General features: G+C 46.4%; 2 protein-coding genes across 2 annotated transcripts in view; both read right to left on the minus strand.

Moving 5' to 3' along the window:
- LOC119435021 (uncharacterized) lies at positions 1 to 12,550 on the minus strand (the record flags this gene model as incomplete). The annotated part of the gene is made up of 5 exons (XM_049659670.1): positions 12,424 to 12,550; positions 10,940 to 11,342; positions 6,231 to 6,429; positions 710 to 758; positions 1 to 210 (listed from the first exon to the last, which is right to left on the minus strand). Coding segments are annotated over exons 2-5 (731 nt in total), but the record flags the coding sequence as incomplete, so codon positions are not given.
- The window catches only part of LOC119435022 (uncharacterized), a 24,826-nt gene continuing 18,920 nt past the window's right edge, over positions 11,240 to 17,145 (minus strand). Inside the window, exon 3 of the mRNA XM_037701996.1 lies at positions 11,240 to 11,316. Coding sequence (XP_037557924.1) covers positions 11,240 to 11,316 — 77 coding nt within the window. The remainder of the gene's footprint in view (positions 11,317 to 17,145) is intronic.

The raw sequence follows: 17,145 nt of genomic DNA on the forward strand, positions 1-17,145 counted from the left end.
CTCCCCGGCAACTTTTCTTCAAGGACGATGCCGCTCAAGGACGAGGTTGGCGCAAGCTTTTGTGCCTCGTTCAGAATTTCGTGCAGAATTTCTTGCAAGACTTCTCGTGCTTCGGTCAGCGATTCCTCCACACTGAGCTTGCGCTCAGCTATCGACCGGCGTGGGCTTTCCTCAAGGTCACCGGGGAACGACTGCGAACCGGTCAATCCCCTGTGGAGCGTCAAAACGTGCATAACGTCAACAAAGCGTAGTCCACTGCGACCGTCACCATCATACAATTTTCAATTTACAACTGTGAGTGAGAGCGCGTCAGCCCTCCTATCACCGTGGTTATATTCCCAGCGTGATCCCTTTGAAAGGCCCCACAAATGAAATTACCCAGGAACACAACCAATGGAACATGTTGGTCTCAATCGATTAAGCTAGTCATGCTCACAAAGAAACTTAAACGCCTCGATGCATCGTTGAAGGTATATAAACCGTGAAGCATAAAAGCGCATTAAAGACAATTTACCCTTGTAAATAATGAAAGCTGAAGCGAAATATGAGAAGTTCTTCCTGATAATGAAATTGCAGCGCGTCGAACTGCCAACAGCACGCGACACAAATGCATTACGGACAAAAATAAATGCCCACAAGGCCATGTCCGGTTGCTTTATTTTCAAATATTTTTGAATAAATGTTGTGTTAAGCGAGGCTGAAAACTCACCATCTACGTTCTCTCGAATGTCGTCCTTCACCTCCAGAATGCGTTTCGACTGCACAAGAAAATGTAAAGAGCCATTGCGTAAGTAAATCATGTAAGCAAGCACTATGTTGGCAACGTTATGCTGACGCACGTTACTTAGAAAAATACGAAACACATTTGGTTAAAATGGGATGGTCCCCTTATACAGGGTCCTGAATTAATTTCTCAACTTCTTTCTAAACACAACGTGAACATCGATGACTTCGGAAGAAAACGTGGACGAAATGAAACTGACGCTCAAAAAACTGATCGGCGACAACTTCATATTGAAGTCGCATTTGTTGTTGTTTTGATTTCACAGCAAACGTTTAAATAATAGGCGGTATTTTTAGCCCATACAGAGTTTTTAGAAATCTCCTGTGACAGAATAATTCTATACATTGAGCAGGACTAATAAACCAGGCAGAAATTCCTTGCACAAGAAAGAGTAATGCACAAATAACGATATAAAAAAAAGTTATGATTTCACTTTTTCAAATATATAGTGCACCAAACATATCCGAATTTACTAATTGTAGCCACTGAGTTGGCAAGGCTGAGCCCTTGAAACGTGTCTTAGAACAAGTTTGGATGACGCCAACTTCACCACTTAGAATGAGTTTTAGGATGACACCAGTTTTGAGATATTTCCCAAAGTGTGCTATGGAATAGATGACTGTTCCAATTACATTCGTGCTTCAATACATAAAACGGTGAATTGTTAAAAAAGTAAGTGAAAGAATATTCCACTTTTACCACAAATTTCGCTGCTCATATATTCAAACCCGTGTGATCCATAGAAGTCGTTCCAAGTAACCATGCTTTGCAAGCTCGCCGTCTACAATTCGTAAATTGAAATATGTACCGTAAAGCAATTAGGTAAAAAGGCAATAATTTGTTTCTTAATTGGTTTATTAGTTATTTCGATCTTTTGCGCGAATATATCCGCTTCTTTGACTAATCAACAGACGATTCTTAGAAATTCTGTATGGTCTAAAGAAAACATCCCGTAAATTCCAAGTTGCAGCTAGGCGTTAAAAATTAACAATTTGAAAATTTTCAGTTAACCTTGTTTGCGCTAAAATATCCTGCTGTTTACAGTAAATATGATATTTACATAAAAGAAGATGTTACGCGTGTGTTCATTCTTCCAAAATAGTCTATCTGTTTTGTGGTTTGTTTAGGAAGGAACAGAAGAATAGTGGCAAATATATTAAAACCTGTGGCAAATAATATTTAGCTAACGTGGCATAAATTGTATAGACCTATGACTTGAATATCACCAGCAGATATGGGGACACACAGTGTCATCATATTTAAGCTTTCCGGAATTTTTGAAAATCGCCTTGGATTATTCAGAGGCGGACATTACTTGCACGAGAAAACAAAACACATATTAAACTAATTAAAGAAACTCACTCGATCATTAACTACCTAATTATTTATGGCACATATCGAAATTTACGAATTGTAGCCGGTGAGATTGCGGGGCGTACTCGCTTGCAATTAATTTCTAGAATGACACCAGTTTGGAGATATGCGCCATCAAACACGTCGTAAAAAATGCACAGTTTTTCCTCTTACTTTTATACCAAAATTCTCTTGCATGCAGTGAAGCATCAAATTACCTGGAACGCCCATGCATTTCGGCCCAGACTTTAAGAAATAATATCACAGTACTGCTGTCATCCTGGAGATTAATGTTAAGTGGGTACGTCTTGCAAATAAATAACCAAGGAAACGTAAGAATTTAGAAACGTAATTAAGAAGGTATTTAGTGAATGTTTGTCGACTACACGAATATGAGTTTAGAATTGTTGTGCTAGTAATTTCTGCCTGTTCGAATAATCGAGCTCGAGGACAAGAATTCACGAGGTCACGGGATCGATTCACGAGGTCACGGGATCGAATCCCGGCCGCGGCGGCCGCATTCCGATGGTGGCTAAATACCAGAAACGGCCGTGTCCCGTGCTTTGGGCGCACGTAAAAAAACCCCAGGTGGCCAAAATTAATCTGGAGTCCCCTCCCCCGCTTCCCCTCACTACCGCGTGCCTCATGATATTGTGGTATTGGCAGTTACGACCCCAGAAGTTTTTACCTGCCACAGGCGAATAAACGTATAAGTGATCACCCCGTATATGGAGTCAGCAAAGTATATGTTTCCTGTAATTTGCACATTTAAATAAACGCCAAATAATTGCCCTATGCCTCATGTGGGTACATTTCCTGTTTTTATTTTCTCATTTCCCCAAAAGTATTTACCTACGGAATTCTTGTTTGAAGCACTTAGCATCGAAAAAGTCTACAAGATATGTTGGCTGTTCATGCAATATGGCTGAAGGGCATGTAAGGGATGCAGAGGGGGCCTGCAGAGAAAGGCTTGAGAGTGGGCTAGTTGACATCGCATCACAAGAACACTTTAAATCTTATTGGCTGTATTGGTACTTTCCCTCTCTTTCCCCTTCCCTATTCTTCTCTTTCTTTTGCTTATTGTCCCCCCCCCCCCCGTGTGCCATGCCGTCGGAAAATAAGGATTGGTTAAATGTTAGCACTCCTCTGAGCTCGTCTTTCTGTCCCTGTCACTGCATTTTGTTCCCGCACTTTAAGTGAGATAGTGCAACACCACCTAGATAGCACAAGGCCTGTTCATTCAGATCACTGACGTCGTGCTAGCTGGCCCGACTGCCATATAATCAAATGGGGATGCTACCGAGTAAGCCTTGGTGGTATTGACGTCACCGCTTTCGTCACGCCAGATTTGGCAATGGAAATTTCATGCCAGGTAGCCTGACGTCATGGATCGAAGTAAACAGGCCTTGTGCTAACTAAGTGGTGTTGGCTAGTGACGGCCTTTACAGACAACGGAAAGTCGCATGCCCGCAAACGGTACACGGAGGCTTGAATGCGTGTCATGTCGTAATGTTTCACACTTCATAAAATTGGTTCCGATCACCGAGAAATAAATCAAATACGTGACAGCCTATTCCAAGCAACATCATTCGATGTTTCTGAACGGGTTCTATCAGTTTCTGCAAAATAACTTGTTCTTTAAAATAATAATTTACATATTTGAGCAATTGGCCGTGGCTAATTAACTTATTGTGCTTAAAATAAAGCACCGCGGTTTCGACTGGAAGACTAGTCAAAGATAGCGATAGCAAAGTATTAGACAACTACACGAATTAAGGTTGCACTTTTATGGTCCGTATAAATTGCAGTGAACGTTCGCCTATTAATAAGGTTCGATGAAACTTCTATTGCTCTAAGATATCAATTCTCTTAATTTGTATTCGCTTTATAGCGAACCTATACAACAAAATATATAATAGTTTGCTAGGCGTGACTTCTAAAATATTTAATTCACTTTAGTTGTTGCATCAACCGGAAAGTGGGCATGCCCCCTCGTCAAGACTCCATTTCATACGAAGCTTTCATTACTTGAAAGCAATTTATGCTTCACAATAGTTTTGGTTTAGCGACTTCTTTTTCTAAGTAGCGCATCTTAGAGTCATTAACGAGGTCTCCGTAGCTCTCGTGCGTGTCACTTTTGTTTCCATAATTGGGTCCGCGTTCTTCAAATTGTATGTCACGTTATGTCACGTCTGTCTAGGAGTAATTTCGTGCCTTCTTCTGCGCCGGTGACGGGGAGAACGCGAAGACTGACATGAAAACGCAGGAGTAATAGCGACCGCTATAATGGAAGCATGCCAAAGCACCTAGTGGTCACTCCTGAACATTTGTGTTCCCATTTGCACGCTATCGATGTAGCCGCGGCAGGTAACAAAAAAAAAAAAAAGAACTAAATTCAAATAGAAAGGCAGATCAAAAGAGCAAGGGACGAACCGCAGGAACAGAAAGAAAGGCTACAACTACAAAGAGACTGTTTTCCCTGATTATTTATTTAAATAAAGAAGCTTGACCGCGCTTTATCATCTTTTTTCTCATAACGCGATTTCAGGGTGCTTTTGCACCTTTTACTAAAAAGACGGCGGGAACCAAATGTGAACAATTTCATTCAATCGGCGGGGTCGGACAATTTCGGAACTGTAATGAATATCCGGAAGGTTATGCGAGTTTAATGGGAAAATAAAAAGCGTGTCATGGTAACAGTTGCACTGCGTCAATTTTATTCCCTTCATTTTTTACGTATCTGCATAGTTCCTGTTAAACTCGTGGAACATAGCCTTGACTATTGTTTTGAAAATTTGGAAGTTTTGCGACGAATACTTTTGGCACGAAGGTGAACAATTAAAAACCAAAATACCAAAAAAACAGGAATATGATTTTTTTTAAGTTTTGATCTTTATAGACGGCCCAACTACTACTAATACCCTGTGAACAATTTAATAAAGCACAACCATGTCCATGACGCCTCTGACAGCCAATTGGAAAGAAAAGCAGAATGGAACTACTTTACATTAACGCGCTCCAGGTTTTGCTATTTCTAATAGAAGCTTAAAAGCCACTGTTTAACATCATTATGGTAAACTACAGCCAAGGGCGACTTATGGATATCAACCACTTAGTGCATTTTCTTTACGGTAATGATGCCTACTCACATTTCCGGCACAAGGCAGGTCATACACAGCCTTGAAAATCAGAAATATAGTTCTGTTGAGCACCAATGTTGCAGTCCTTTCAGCTGCCTATAATACCCGATTGCTACTTCCCTCAGTAATATTTAAAATACATTTAATTGGTCATGTGGGAACGCTTCAGTTAATGGGCAGCTTATAGCTCATCCCTGCCGGCAAGTCTACAGAAAGAAAAGGTGATGGCACAGAGAATGTTTGAGTACGAATGTCTTCTAGGCAGAATGGCAAAAAAAAACATGCTGCGCATAAATTTTGTGAAGATGATTAAGAAGCCCAGCAGTATGACATTATTTGCACTCTATACTCTCGTATGGAATGAAGAGCAAATAACTTTTGCGTCATAGGTCTCGCGTTGTACGTGTGGTCACAGTATTTCTCAATTCCTAAGTAGATATACGTATAAAGTTGAGCGATATAGGTTGACCGCTAAAGTGCCGTGTAACATTCGAGTGCGCATTGATTACAGCTGACGAAAATGCAATCCAGATCATCCAAACCAACAAGAAACAATACGTCAGGAGCATACTGCAGAGGAAAGTCTAGATATACCGACACGGAAATACACTCTAAGTTGAACCCTGTGTCATTTTATCCCGTGCTCAAACAATAATCGTCACCTACTTCTAGTGCATCCCCTTTCTTTGAGCTGCGCTACCGGTACTTCCAGGTCACGAAAGGCATGCGCGTTGTCCGCGTGACGCAGCATATGTGGGAGAAAGTAGCGTAGCGAGCGTCGCATTTTTAAGGGAAGGAAAGGGAAGGTATCAAGACACGTGGCGATATTGTTTGTGAACAAGATATTTCCCAAAGGGCGTTAAGATGTTTGATAGTGCAAATAAACTTTTTTGTTGATACATCATAAACTTATTACCTCACGTAGCAATGGGCTGCCCTGCTTAGTTACGCACCCCCATTGCCGCATACGTGCGGAGTGCCGCGGGCCTGGTAGTAGTAGTTTGTAGAGCTCCCACTGGTGGCGCGACCTCCTGTTGAAGCGCGCATGCGGGCACCACTCTTTTCTTTGCTTGAACCGAGTTCCTGCTCCGATCCTCTGCCTCCTCGACAAGTGCAATTTGCACGGTGCATGAACACAGGCGTCTTGTCGGTCTGAGGGGAGACAGTGGCGGAAAATGCTTGTCAGTGGCCCATTTTAGTGGGGCCTCCCCGCTCTCTACTTGATCCTGTGAGCTCCGCGGCCAACTATAGAAAGGGAGTCATAATGGTCCATCAGCAAACTGCGCAACATAATAATCAAAAATAAATAAACAAGAAGATAACGGTGACACAGCGTTGTCTTCCGATTCCTTCAGTTGAAAATTCAGTTGGAAGACAGCGCTATGCCCTCGTTATCTTCTTGGATTTTGGTGTCCTTGGCTTGCGCAGTGCACTGATAGCCATCATGACTGATCTTTCCCGACTCGCCCAATCCACACGCTGTTATGAAGGGAGGCGGGGTGGAGGGTAGTTTTTGAGCGGCTCTATTTACCTATGAATGTTTTCGTTTATAGCATGCAGTACGGTACCGATAGACGAGTACAGTACCGTATACGCCCGTGTAAAGGCCACACCCGTGCAAGAGCTGGCCCCCTAACGTGGCAGCCCAAAATTTGAGGGGAAAGGTTTTGAATGCAGAAGCAATCGCGTTCGGTGCTCCGACGCCGTGCGCACGCATCGGCGAATGTTCGCGCGCTGCGTACTTCCGCGTGCCGCTACTAGATGGCGAGAGCTGCGCGTTGACCTCGGATGCAATGGTACGTCCGGGGATCCGGGGTGTGCACAAGTCAACGCTGCGCCAGCACCATTTTGATCAAAAGATTCGGTCCCACGTAAGGGCCTCACCTCATCAAAATTGGGGGACGAAATGCGGCCCTTGCACGAGTCTATACGGTAGTTGATGGGACTAAAGGTATAAAAAATTTTTGTATCTATGCTTAAAGGTTGTTAGTACACTGACATTGTCTCCCTTTTTAGAGGGGGGGAGGGTGTGTTCATAGAATTGAAATCGAAATTTAAAAAATCTATCTCTCTAAAGTATGCCGCACCGTGCAGATGCAGTTACTGGCATGACGTTTAAGTAGCGTTGGCATCATCGTTATCGCGTACATTTATCAAGTCCTAGCAGAGAATCAGATCTGCGGTCTAGCAAAAGTGAGAAATGTTACACAAAATACAAAAAAAAGAAGCATTGTCTGTTCTTATGTATGTTTGAAATATATCGTCGGTGAAAACATTTTGTTTCCTATACTCAATTAGAGGACAACTTTCATGTATAATGTCGCAAATACCGTCGGTCGCTCAGCATATTACAGCACATTTGAGAAACGTAAGGCACATTTCGGTGGTTTTTCTTAGAAATTGAATAAGTTATTGTTTGCAACAGCAAGCGCATGGGATAAGGTAATACGGGCAACAAATAAATTTCCAGCGTCAATATATCTGGAAAAAAAAAACGAAGCTAGAGCTTAACAGGAGATGCACCGTTTGGCAGACGCTCTTTTGGAAAGAAGTCAGTGAGGGTTGAATGCCCTGGTATAAGAAAACGGAAGTCGGCCGGTCTCGAGGAAGTATCTCTTCTTATCCCGTTGTGCTGACGTTGAGGAACTAGTTAGTTCCAAAACTGCGAATAACAATTCGTACTCTCGATTGGACGAGCTTGTGTCCAGAGAGACAAATACCACGCAGTGCACAATGATATTGGTGAACACAATCGTTAGTCGTGGTCACGGTGTAAGATATGTACTCTTTAGCTGAGGACACTCGCGAGCTGATGATGATAAGTGGTTCTTGAGGGAAAGGGAAAGGTTGGCGCTATCTTCTGCAGCCCTTGAGGGAGCACGGCTCAGCGCCAACGGGGAGGGGTAAGTGGGAGCGAAAGAAGGGATAAGGGATGCGAGCTGCGATCGACCAGACAAAGTAGCAAGAGCACGCGTCCATCGGCCCGGTGACGGCAGTGCATACCTATCGGCGGGACGACGCAACTTCTAGATAGAAAAGGTTTTATTGGTTTTACGTCTTGTTGATATAGCAACTAGCGCTTCGCACGAAATCCAAAATGATTGAATGACTCGCGAAAGTAGGTAACAATGGTGAGGAGAGAGCTTGGGGGAAAGGGCGCATCGCCTCGACTGAGCAAATTCTTTTACGCGAGACGCCGCGTGCAGACGCCGTTGTCTTGTTGCTTGCGTTACGCGCGCGTTCCTCGTCCGCGCGTTCTTGTACGCGCCGTCTCTCGCCAGCGTTCTAACTGAAGTTGAGCCATTCCGTCCTTAGGTATCCGCTGCTGCCACCGGACTGATGAACGCACACCGTTGCTACTTTATCTGATCGATCGCGTCTCGCAAGCAAGCCGAGAAGTGTCCCCACCTAAAAAGTGTGTATCCACCGTGGTCGTGGTGAAGATTCGCGCATGCAGTCTAATTAGACAAGTTACTTATATTTTAGAATCGCTGACAACGCTCTACAAAGTTCTGCTACATGAAGGCCTGTGTTGCGCAGAGCGATGTCTTTGTAATAATATCAATAAGGGCCTCGGAACAAGAAAGCTGACCGATAAATAGGTCCATAATACCAAATGAGGGCAACAAGTGAAAGCCACTGTTGCACTAGAATTATTTTGTCCACTTAGATAAGAAGAGTGGTTTTAGAAAATGAGCCGGCCCGCTAGTGAGATGGAAGCGGCACGCACGACAGCTCAAAGTGAAGCATCGGATTCGTGTGATGGGGCTTCCTGCCAGGGTGATGTTCCTGCTTCCTGCTTGACGATGGCGGCACGGATTGTAGACCATGGTTTGCAGCTGCGAACTTCTTTCTGGAGTTTTACGCGCCGAAACCAGTTCTGATAATGCGACATGCCGTAGTGGAGGGCTCCGGATTATTTTTGTGCACCTGCGGTTCTTCAACGCGAACTACAATGCAAGCGCATGGGCGTTTTTGCATTTCGCCTCCATCGAAATGCGGCCGCCGCGGCCGGGATTCAATCCCGCAACTTCGTGCTCTTGAGCGCAACGCCTTAGCTAACTGAGCCACCACGGCGGGTTTGCAGCTGCGAAGTGTGTATAGTTAGTTGGCAATTGCAATTTGTTTTCCGATTACGGGCCGTAGTCCCGAAAGCATTTGAACTAGTTAGTGTGGTTGCGGCAACTTCCAAGCGCTCTTAGGAGGGCCATTTGGACACGGTCAAATTCCGCCATATTGTAGAATTGTGCAATGACTGCGTTTTGAGCCGATCAGAGGAACCATGGCAGTACTGCGGGGCAATAACAGGTGGCAAACTGAGGAATTCAACAAAGTGTTGCAATTTGACAGGTCCGCATTAGACCGTCAGTATCCCAGTCTGTAGACGTGGACGTGCTTTATTATCAGACACTGGGACCCTTTGAGGGAGAATAAAGCTCTGGCAGGCGGCACCGCTAAGAGCAACTGCATTCTAGCACTATTGACTTCGCTCGCAAGAGATCGGATCTCAGAGTGGAATTTTCATTTGCTTGCGGGTTGGCTGTATTCAAACTGAAAAGACTAAAAAATAAGTGATAGCTATGCTGCATCCCACAAGCTGTTGTCAGCACTACCGGAGGTACGAGGCGTACATATAGACAATATCCTTGCGCAGCGATATATATATAGTTCCCGGAGTAACTGGCTGATTTTTGGCTACAGTACGGAGTTTTATTTTTGCTCGCTACAAAAACGGTACAGCTATACGTGACATGTTAGGACCTTTGCGCATGCACGTAGTATACCGAGAATTACTGTGGCAATTACGACCGGTAACCGTAATAGCCACCCTAACAGTGATCACTGATAGAAATATGGCAACACCCATACAGCGCCGACCACCCTCTTCGATCTGAATTCGCGCTTTTTACTGGCTCTCCACCCTGTCAGCAAGAAACAAGGGGCAAGATTTGTCATCGCTATGTCTTATCTCAAGCTCAGGTCAAATCATTAGGTGTGTTTGGTCGTAATTATTGAGATCAGCTCTTTGTTTTCACGCTGCTAGGACTACAGACACGGCACCGAGCCGTAGAACTGGTTTGAGTTCTAGATAGCAGATGGCGCCTTAGCATTAGCATTGGTGATGCGTTGACGATGCGGAATGCTATAAAAGCCTACTCGTTCACTGCATAATTAATTTCCTACCTCGCTCTAGCATGGTACGCGATGGCGGTAGCGAACAAACGCCAAGTAGACGCCGAGCAGATGCTGTGGCGCAGCTGAACATTTGTAAGGACATTCGCCCGTACTACTGGCTAAGGAGGCTGCAAGGTAACCAAGGAAAGTGTACAAGTAAAGCGAAGCCCTGCTGTCGCATGCATGCAAACGCAGCTTATGGTTACGGCGTCAAAATATTTTTTTTTGCGTAAATCCACCAACCATGGAGCATGTAACAGGATGGCAAGCAGACGCTGAGCAGACTACGCGGCTCGGGTGAGCACATCTCGAGGGGCATTCGGCCTTCCTATTGGCTAAGAATTCGTGTACCTTCCACACGGCTGGCAACAGCTTGTGAGCTAGAGTATCGTCAGTGTTTTATTTGCGCCGCTTCTTAGCGTACTGTGTTGGTGATGTATTGCCTCAGCCGTGCGCCAAGTAGCTCGCTCAAGAGACTGTCTCATACCTGCGTCGACACCTCGGCAGTGCCGGGCTCTAAGCCGGAGGACTTAGACGCATCAATGCCTTCGAACTCGTCGGAGCCTCCAGGTGCACAAGTAGCTGCTGACGTCGAAGGCGACGCTCTAGGCTCGCCTGCCGCCCCGCTGTCGCCCTGCTGCCCTGTCGGTTGGCTGTCGCCAGAATCGCCGTGCTTGGACTCGAGAACAACTGGCAATGGCTGCAGCTGATCGTCCACGGCAGGTTCGTCGGTGTCTGTGGGATCTTGATTGCTGCTCATGATACAGCGAGCGCTCGGCGAGGTGCTCTACGGTTGTTGCACCTTGATGACAGCAGCCCTGCCTTTACTCTGGCGCAAGCAACGCAAAGGCAGGGCCTTCAATCCTGCAGGAGTTGGCGTTGGGTAAAAGCTGCCTTCGAAGAAAGACGCAAGACATGCAAATGTTTAGTAGCAGTGCTGGCACTGCAAGGCAATCCTGTTAAACCGAAACAGCAACCCAAATATTCTATCCACCATCCATACGCTATATAAGAACATGACCTTATTCCTTTTTGTATTGTGTTCCTTTCTAAGTAATCATAGGAATATTATTATGGCTGGAATATTAATAATATTCACATGGAGAGGGAACATAGGAGTTCAACGCGAAAATATTGATAACTTTCGCGCGTTCAGAAACATGACTCCTCGCAAAGAAATTCAGATTTCGAAAACGAATTTGGAATGAGCTGCCCACAGGTACTTTAGTTGGATATAAATAAAATCATATGCAGAAAAGTTTCTTCCCAGCAGCAGACCGGCAAGCAAACGTTGCTTCATCAAAAAGACGGCGGCTTCCGCATAGCCCGAGCTTGTGTGTGTACACGGCAAGATACTTCTAAGAGGTGTTGGCACGGGACGCTCCAAATTAAAGAAATTATCAAACGGGAAGAAGCAATGCCAACGGAGACAACGTCCGGAGAATGTTACGACTTCGTTCGTCATTACGAGAACAGACAGCACCTGCGTCGGCGCGACTGCAAATCGACGACGAGGATAATGCGTATACACTACTAATGCGTCTGCCTCTACAAAAATGTGTCTACAGCGGCCATGCGTCTACTATGGCTGCAACGCATCAGGCAACGCCACAGGCAGGGTACATATGCAACAGGGACGCCAGCTACACTGCAACCTTACAGAATTAGGCCAACATTCATCATGCAAGAGCAAGCTTTCCTGCAGAATAAAACCGAGGGAAATATGGCAAAAGGCATTTTCGTCAGGAAGAAACAGTTGCCTTTCACACTTATCTAGAATTCAGTTTAAAGGCTCCTTTATTTAATTCATGCTAGCACTCTATCGTTCTTTGAAGGTAAGCACTGCATCTCAAGCCAACACCAGTTACTCTGATTGTTACACACAGCAAGCGGCGAGGCTGCGCTGAAAACAGAGTCGCATTTGCGCCCCCAGCGAATAGAACCTAAGGAATGTGGGTCAATTTGTCTCACCTGGATCAGTTTTCCTGCGGACACCGGTGAACAGGCCAACGCCAACCGCAGAGCACGCGCCACGGGCACCACAGGCGCGAGCTTGCTGCTTGGCGATGACGATAATGCTGATGCAGCCACCGTGGAGTTTCATACAATAACTAATTACTGTAATTTTTATTATTAATATTTTAATAATAACAATAATATTATAATTTTTAATAATAGTTATTGTAATTATTATAGTAATTATTGTATGAAACTCCATGACAGCCACTGCTCCCTGAAGCTGGAGACGCCGCTGTAGCGTTGCCAAGCTTTTGATGCTCTAGTCGTTTGCGTCGCAAGAGTCATCGAGTTTCTTACGTCGCATTTAGAAGAATGCGTACCCCAACCCGCACCACCTACACAGAATACACCCGACGAGGTTCACTGACGAGTGTCCGTGGTGCACAGACACACCCACACTAAAACACATCACTTGGTACCAAAGTGTCCCGAGAGACGTCCGCACATAGAATGTTTATGATGGACTTGATGTTCAACCGGACTGGTACCCCATTTTGGTGAGGTGCTTAGCCTTACCACCCTTTTAAAGCGGAACAGTGCTGCTTCTGTTTTTCTGTGTGTGATTCATTGTACCCACCTTTCTATGACTGTGCACAATTAGTGAATGTTTTATTGGATGACATGTTAATGTATTAAATACCATGAAAGAAAAAAAAAACGTCCGCACATAGACAGCCCCATAATACACAAAAATCAACTAATGAGGAATCGGCAGTGGGAGGTATGGTTTGCGGACGAGGGCCGGGAGAGCCGAGTGGCTCTTCTGGACCAAGCCCAGCGTTCCGCTCGCGCCAATGGGGCCCTGGAATAGGAGTCCCAAACATCGTGTCTCCTTTTATTTATTTTCAATAAGGTCTTTACTGACTCCTGCAATAATTGCAAGAGTAGTCACATAAAGAAAAAAGTTGTCGCAGTTTCACCTGAAAGGTGAAGCATCAATTGCGATAGCAAATTTGTAGAGAGCTATACGGAGTAGTGATATTAGCTTTATCAGCTGTATAAACTTGGACATGCAGCAGCACCGGCAACGCGCAGAACTGTTGTCGACGCCATCGGCGTTTTGCCCGCGTTCGCTCAAATGCGTGCGGCGTTGGTGACTGTTGCCGGAGCCTGTGATATAAATAGGCACTTGGTGCCGCAGCTAAACGTCGCCTCCCTTCCCTCCCCTTCCCCCCCTCCCCCACGGCCTCTCGCGCATTTGCAAGAAGGCGCGTTTGCTCTACATATATGGTGATTGTAAAGGAGGAAAGAGACGCCTACTTCTGCAGCCCTTAAGGAAGCACGGCGCAGAACGCGCGTTTGTTCTCCGCCGTGCGTTCACTCCCCGAGAAAGAGCGCGTCCCTCGCGCCCTTTCACTCGCACATACAGCGTTCGGCGGCGCGCGGCCACGATTTCATCTCCATTGACGTCATACGGAACCTCACGGCGACGGCGACGGCGACGGCGACGGCGACGGCGACGCCGACGGCAGAAATCTGCTTTGAGTGTCCATATAATTGCTATCGCAATAAAATGGTGTAATTGCCATGAGGATGTCACTTTTGCTTCTCGAGTCCCCGCTCATTTGCAATGTATTCGATTAATTTGGGATACCTGGTCACAAGGATTTATTTCTAAATTAATTGCGGACTCGTTATTCCCGGCATCCCTTACCGGCCCTGTGCTTATTGATCTTACTTATTGATGCGAAAGCGCTGGCGCGCAGCGAAGCATCGACGGAACGCGCGGAGTGATAAATTTTGGTGAACGTACTTCTTGCGTAGCTTCCACAGCGTTGCACATGATGTAGGAAACAGGCATATAGCGCACAAAATGTTGCGTGAGGGGAGAGGGGATCACCGCGACGCCATGTTAAAGCCCCTCGATAAAAAAAAGTAGCGACATCTTTTGAAGATTGCCGCTTTCCTCCTCTCCTGCCCGTTCTCTCGGCGCTCGGCCCTCCGATTGGCCGAATGCTGTCACGTGCTCTCGGGCGCTTTTTTTTCTTGCTTGTTTTTTGCTCCCGCCGCCATCGCGGTGCCAGACCATTGCGAGCCGTGTATGGAGGCACCAAGCATCGCGTCTCCTTTGCGCTTTAAGGCGTAGTGTTCGCGATGCCGTGTTGCTCGGCATTCGGGTGCAGAACACGCGAAACAGACGGCAAGCGACTCTTCCGGATTCCATCAGCGAAGCGAGACGCGGCGCAGAGGAAGGTCTGGCTTCAAAGAATCAGCCGCGCTGATTTCAACCCAACACAATGGTCCCGGTTGTGTGAGGTAAGCGAGCGATTCTTCAATGATCCCTAATCTCACATGCTGCCACTTGCTGTATGAGGCTTCGTTAGTTTTTCTCCCTCCTAAGTGCCGCACTGTTCGCGCTGCATTTGCAACTTTCGTGGCCGGATTTCATCTTGTCCTCAAACGCAGGTGGTTTTTGTTGACTCGGTTATACATGTAATCCATGGCGTTGTGGTTACGTGGCCTGAATGTATGCGAACGGCACGTTTTGAGTGTATCGCAGTATGTTACGAAGCGGTGACGGTAAGTAGGGAAAAATGGGCGCTTACCTGCGGAAAGACGATTAGGGCTATTTAGTTAGGGCGACTTTGCGCCTTCAGCAAAAACTCAACTCGGTGGTCGGCGAAGATCAATGTTCTTGTCGCTGAAACTTGTCGCTATCGTCCTAGATTCTCGAGGACCGATAACTATCTCGAAAATGGTAGAAAGTGCTGCGCGTGAAAAGTGTGCTCAGTATTCTAGTCGTGTATCGCGTAGCAGAACAAGAGATAAGGACCTGTGCTGGCGGCACGCTGAAGAAGGAAAACGGTATACAAGACTTCCCGGCGATATGTAGCAGAACAAGAGATAAGTACCTGTGCTGACGGCGAGCTAAAAAAGGAACACCGTATACAAGACTTCCCGGCGATAATAACTTGTGCCGGGAATGTTGTGTTACGCCTTATACTTGAAGGAGCGAGGCTTTACGGTGACCTTGTTTTCTGATTTCACGTTTGCGCAGGATCATTTCACGGATGATCAATTTGAGCCGGTGATTCTACAGAGCTGTGGCACAAAAAAATGTGGTTGATCCCTCTTATATAGGAATCGGTATAGAACACGAAAGTGAACGTGTCTTCACAGAAGTAGTGTAATGTTTATTGCACATTGATATATAATGTCTATTGGTGTTTGTGGCTAAAGCGCCCTTAGGCGTTGATGCACCCACGCTGACGCCTGGTGGCACGTCTCCTCCATCACGACTACCAACGTCGATGACCATGAGCAACCGTCGTGCATATGGAAGCTGCACTACGCTGCACACGCTAGCACAACGCGAAAGACGAAGCACGTAACTGACACACTAATACAACGCGCAAGACAAAGCACGTAACTGAATCGTCACGGAGTCAAATCAGCGCGTACAGCGCGTCGTAATTGCAGCCTCCGCGATCAACTTCAGTGCTGAGACCACCGAAGCGTTCACTGTCGGTGCGCGTTAGTGTCATAATGCAGTACTTCTCTTTTCTGCTCGTAGGCGGCGGCACCGCCCCGAGCAAGAGCGCGGGTACACGGAGGATTGAAGCGTCAAGCCATTCCATCGCTCTTCGTTCATCGGAAGCAGCTGAAGCCGAGGAAGCCGCCTGCTAAACGTAAGAATACACCGTGCACTTCAAAGACATTACCGTCCGCTGGCAGCAATGCTATCCACATTGCAACGCCCTTGATTATACAGTTAACTCATTCCTGCGTGGCTTTGTCAGTGGCCAGGACAAACCTGGATGTTAACTCATCGTTTCTGCTGTGCATTTGATAAGATAGTAGATACAATACGCAGGGCAGAATTTCTCGGACCCGCGCGCAGCACATGCAAGCGGCAATATGATCCGCAAAAGCAGCCTCGCATACACCTGTAAGATGACCGCTGCCGCGCTACTCAAGTCCGCAAAAAAAGAACAAAAAATGTGTGGAGTAGTGTAAGACTTCCTGCAAGCGAGCGAAGCCACTAGCCTCATTATCGACGGACCGCTTCCGCCGAAGGATCGATAGCTCACTAGTCAGTGAAACCTGTAAGACAACTGCATATATACAGCTGGTGGATCATTCACTCCCGAAGCGTAGTCATTGTTAGAGGCCCGCTGTGCACGTTAGCCGGTGGCCAACGAGCGACTGGAGCTACTGAAACGCGGAGATGAACCAACGCCGAGGTCGCGCGTGGCATGGCTCAGTTAAAGCCCGACTTAGAGGCTTTAGGCTCACTGTATCACCGCTAATGGTACAGCCATCTAAGCGCAACGGCATTTATGCGTCCTCTCGTTGTTTCGGCAGCCAGTCATAACATAACGCGAAAAATTCCGATCAAAATACGAGTTCAAGAGCGCGAGCGACACGTAGCCACAGCGTTTCATTCGGAGAGCGTCTGCTAGTTCGGCACCGCGTAGGTGGAGCCACGGTCGACAGAAGAGAGAGTGAACGCCGGCGCAGGAGGAGGAGAGAAGAGATGGCGCTACTTTTCTTCATTGAGGGGTTTTAGGAGGCGACGTTTAGCTGCGGCACCAAGTGCTTATTTATATCAGAGGCTCCGGCAACAGTCACCAACGCCGCACGCATTTTGAGCGAACGCGGGCAAAACGCCGATGGCGTCGACAACAGTTCTGCGTGTTGCCGGTGCTGCTGCATGTCCAAGTTTATACAGCT

This window comes from Dermacentor silvarum, unplaced genomic scaffold (assembly GCF_013339745.2).
Source record: "Dermacentor silvarum isolate Dsil-2018 unplaced genomic scaffold, BIME_Dsil_1.4 Seq38, whole genome shotgun sequence".
NCBI classification, from domain to species: domain Eukaryota; kingdom Metazoa; phylum Arthropoda; class Arachnida; order Ixodida; family Ixodidae; genus Dermacentor; species Dermacentor silvarum.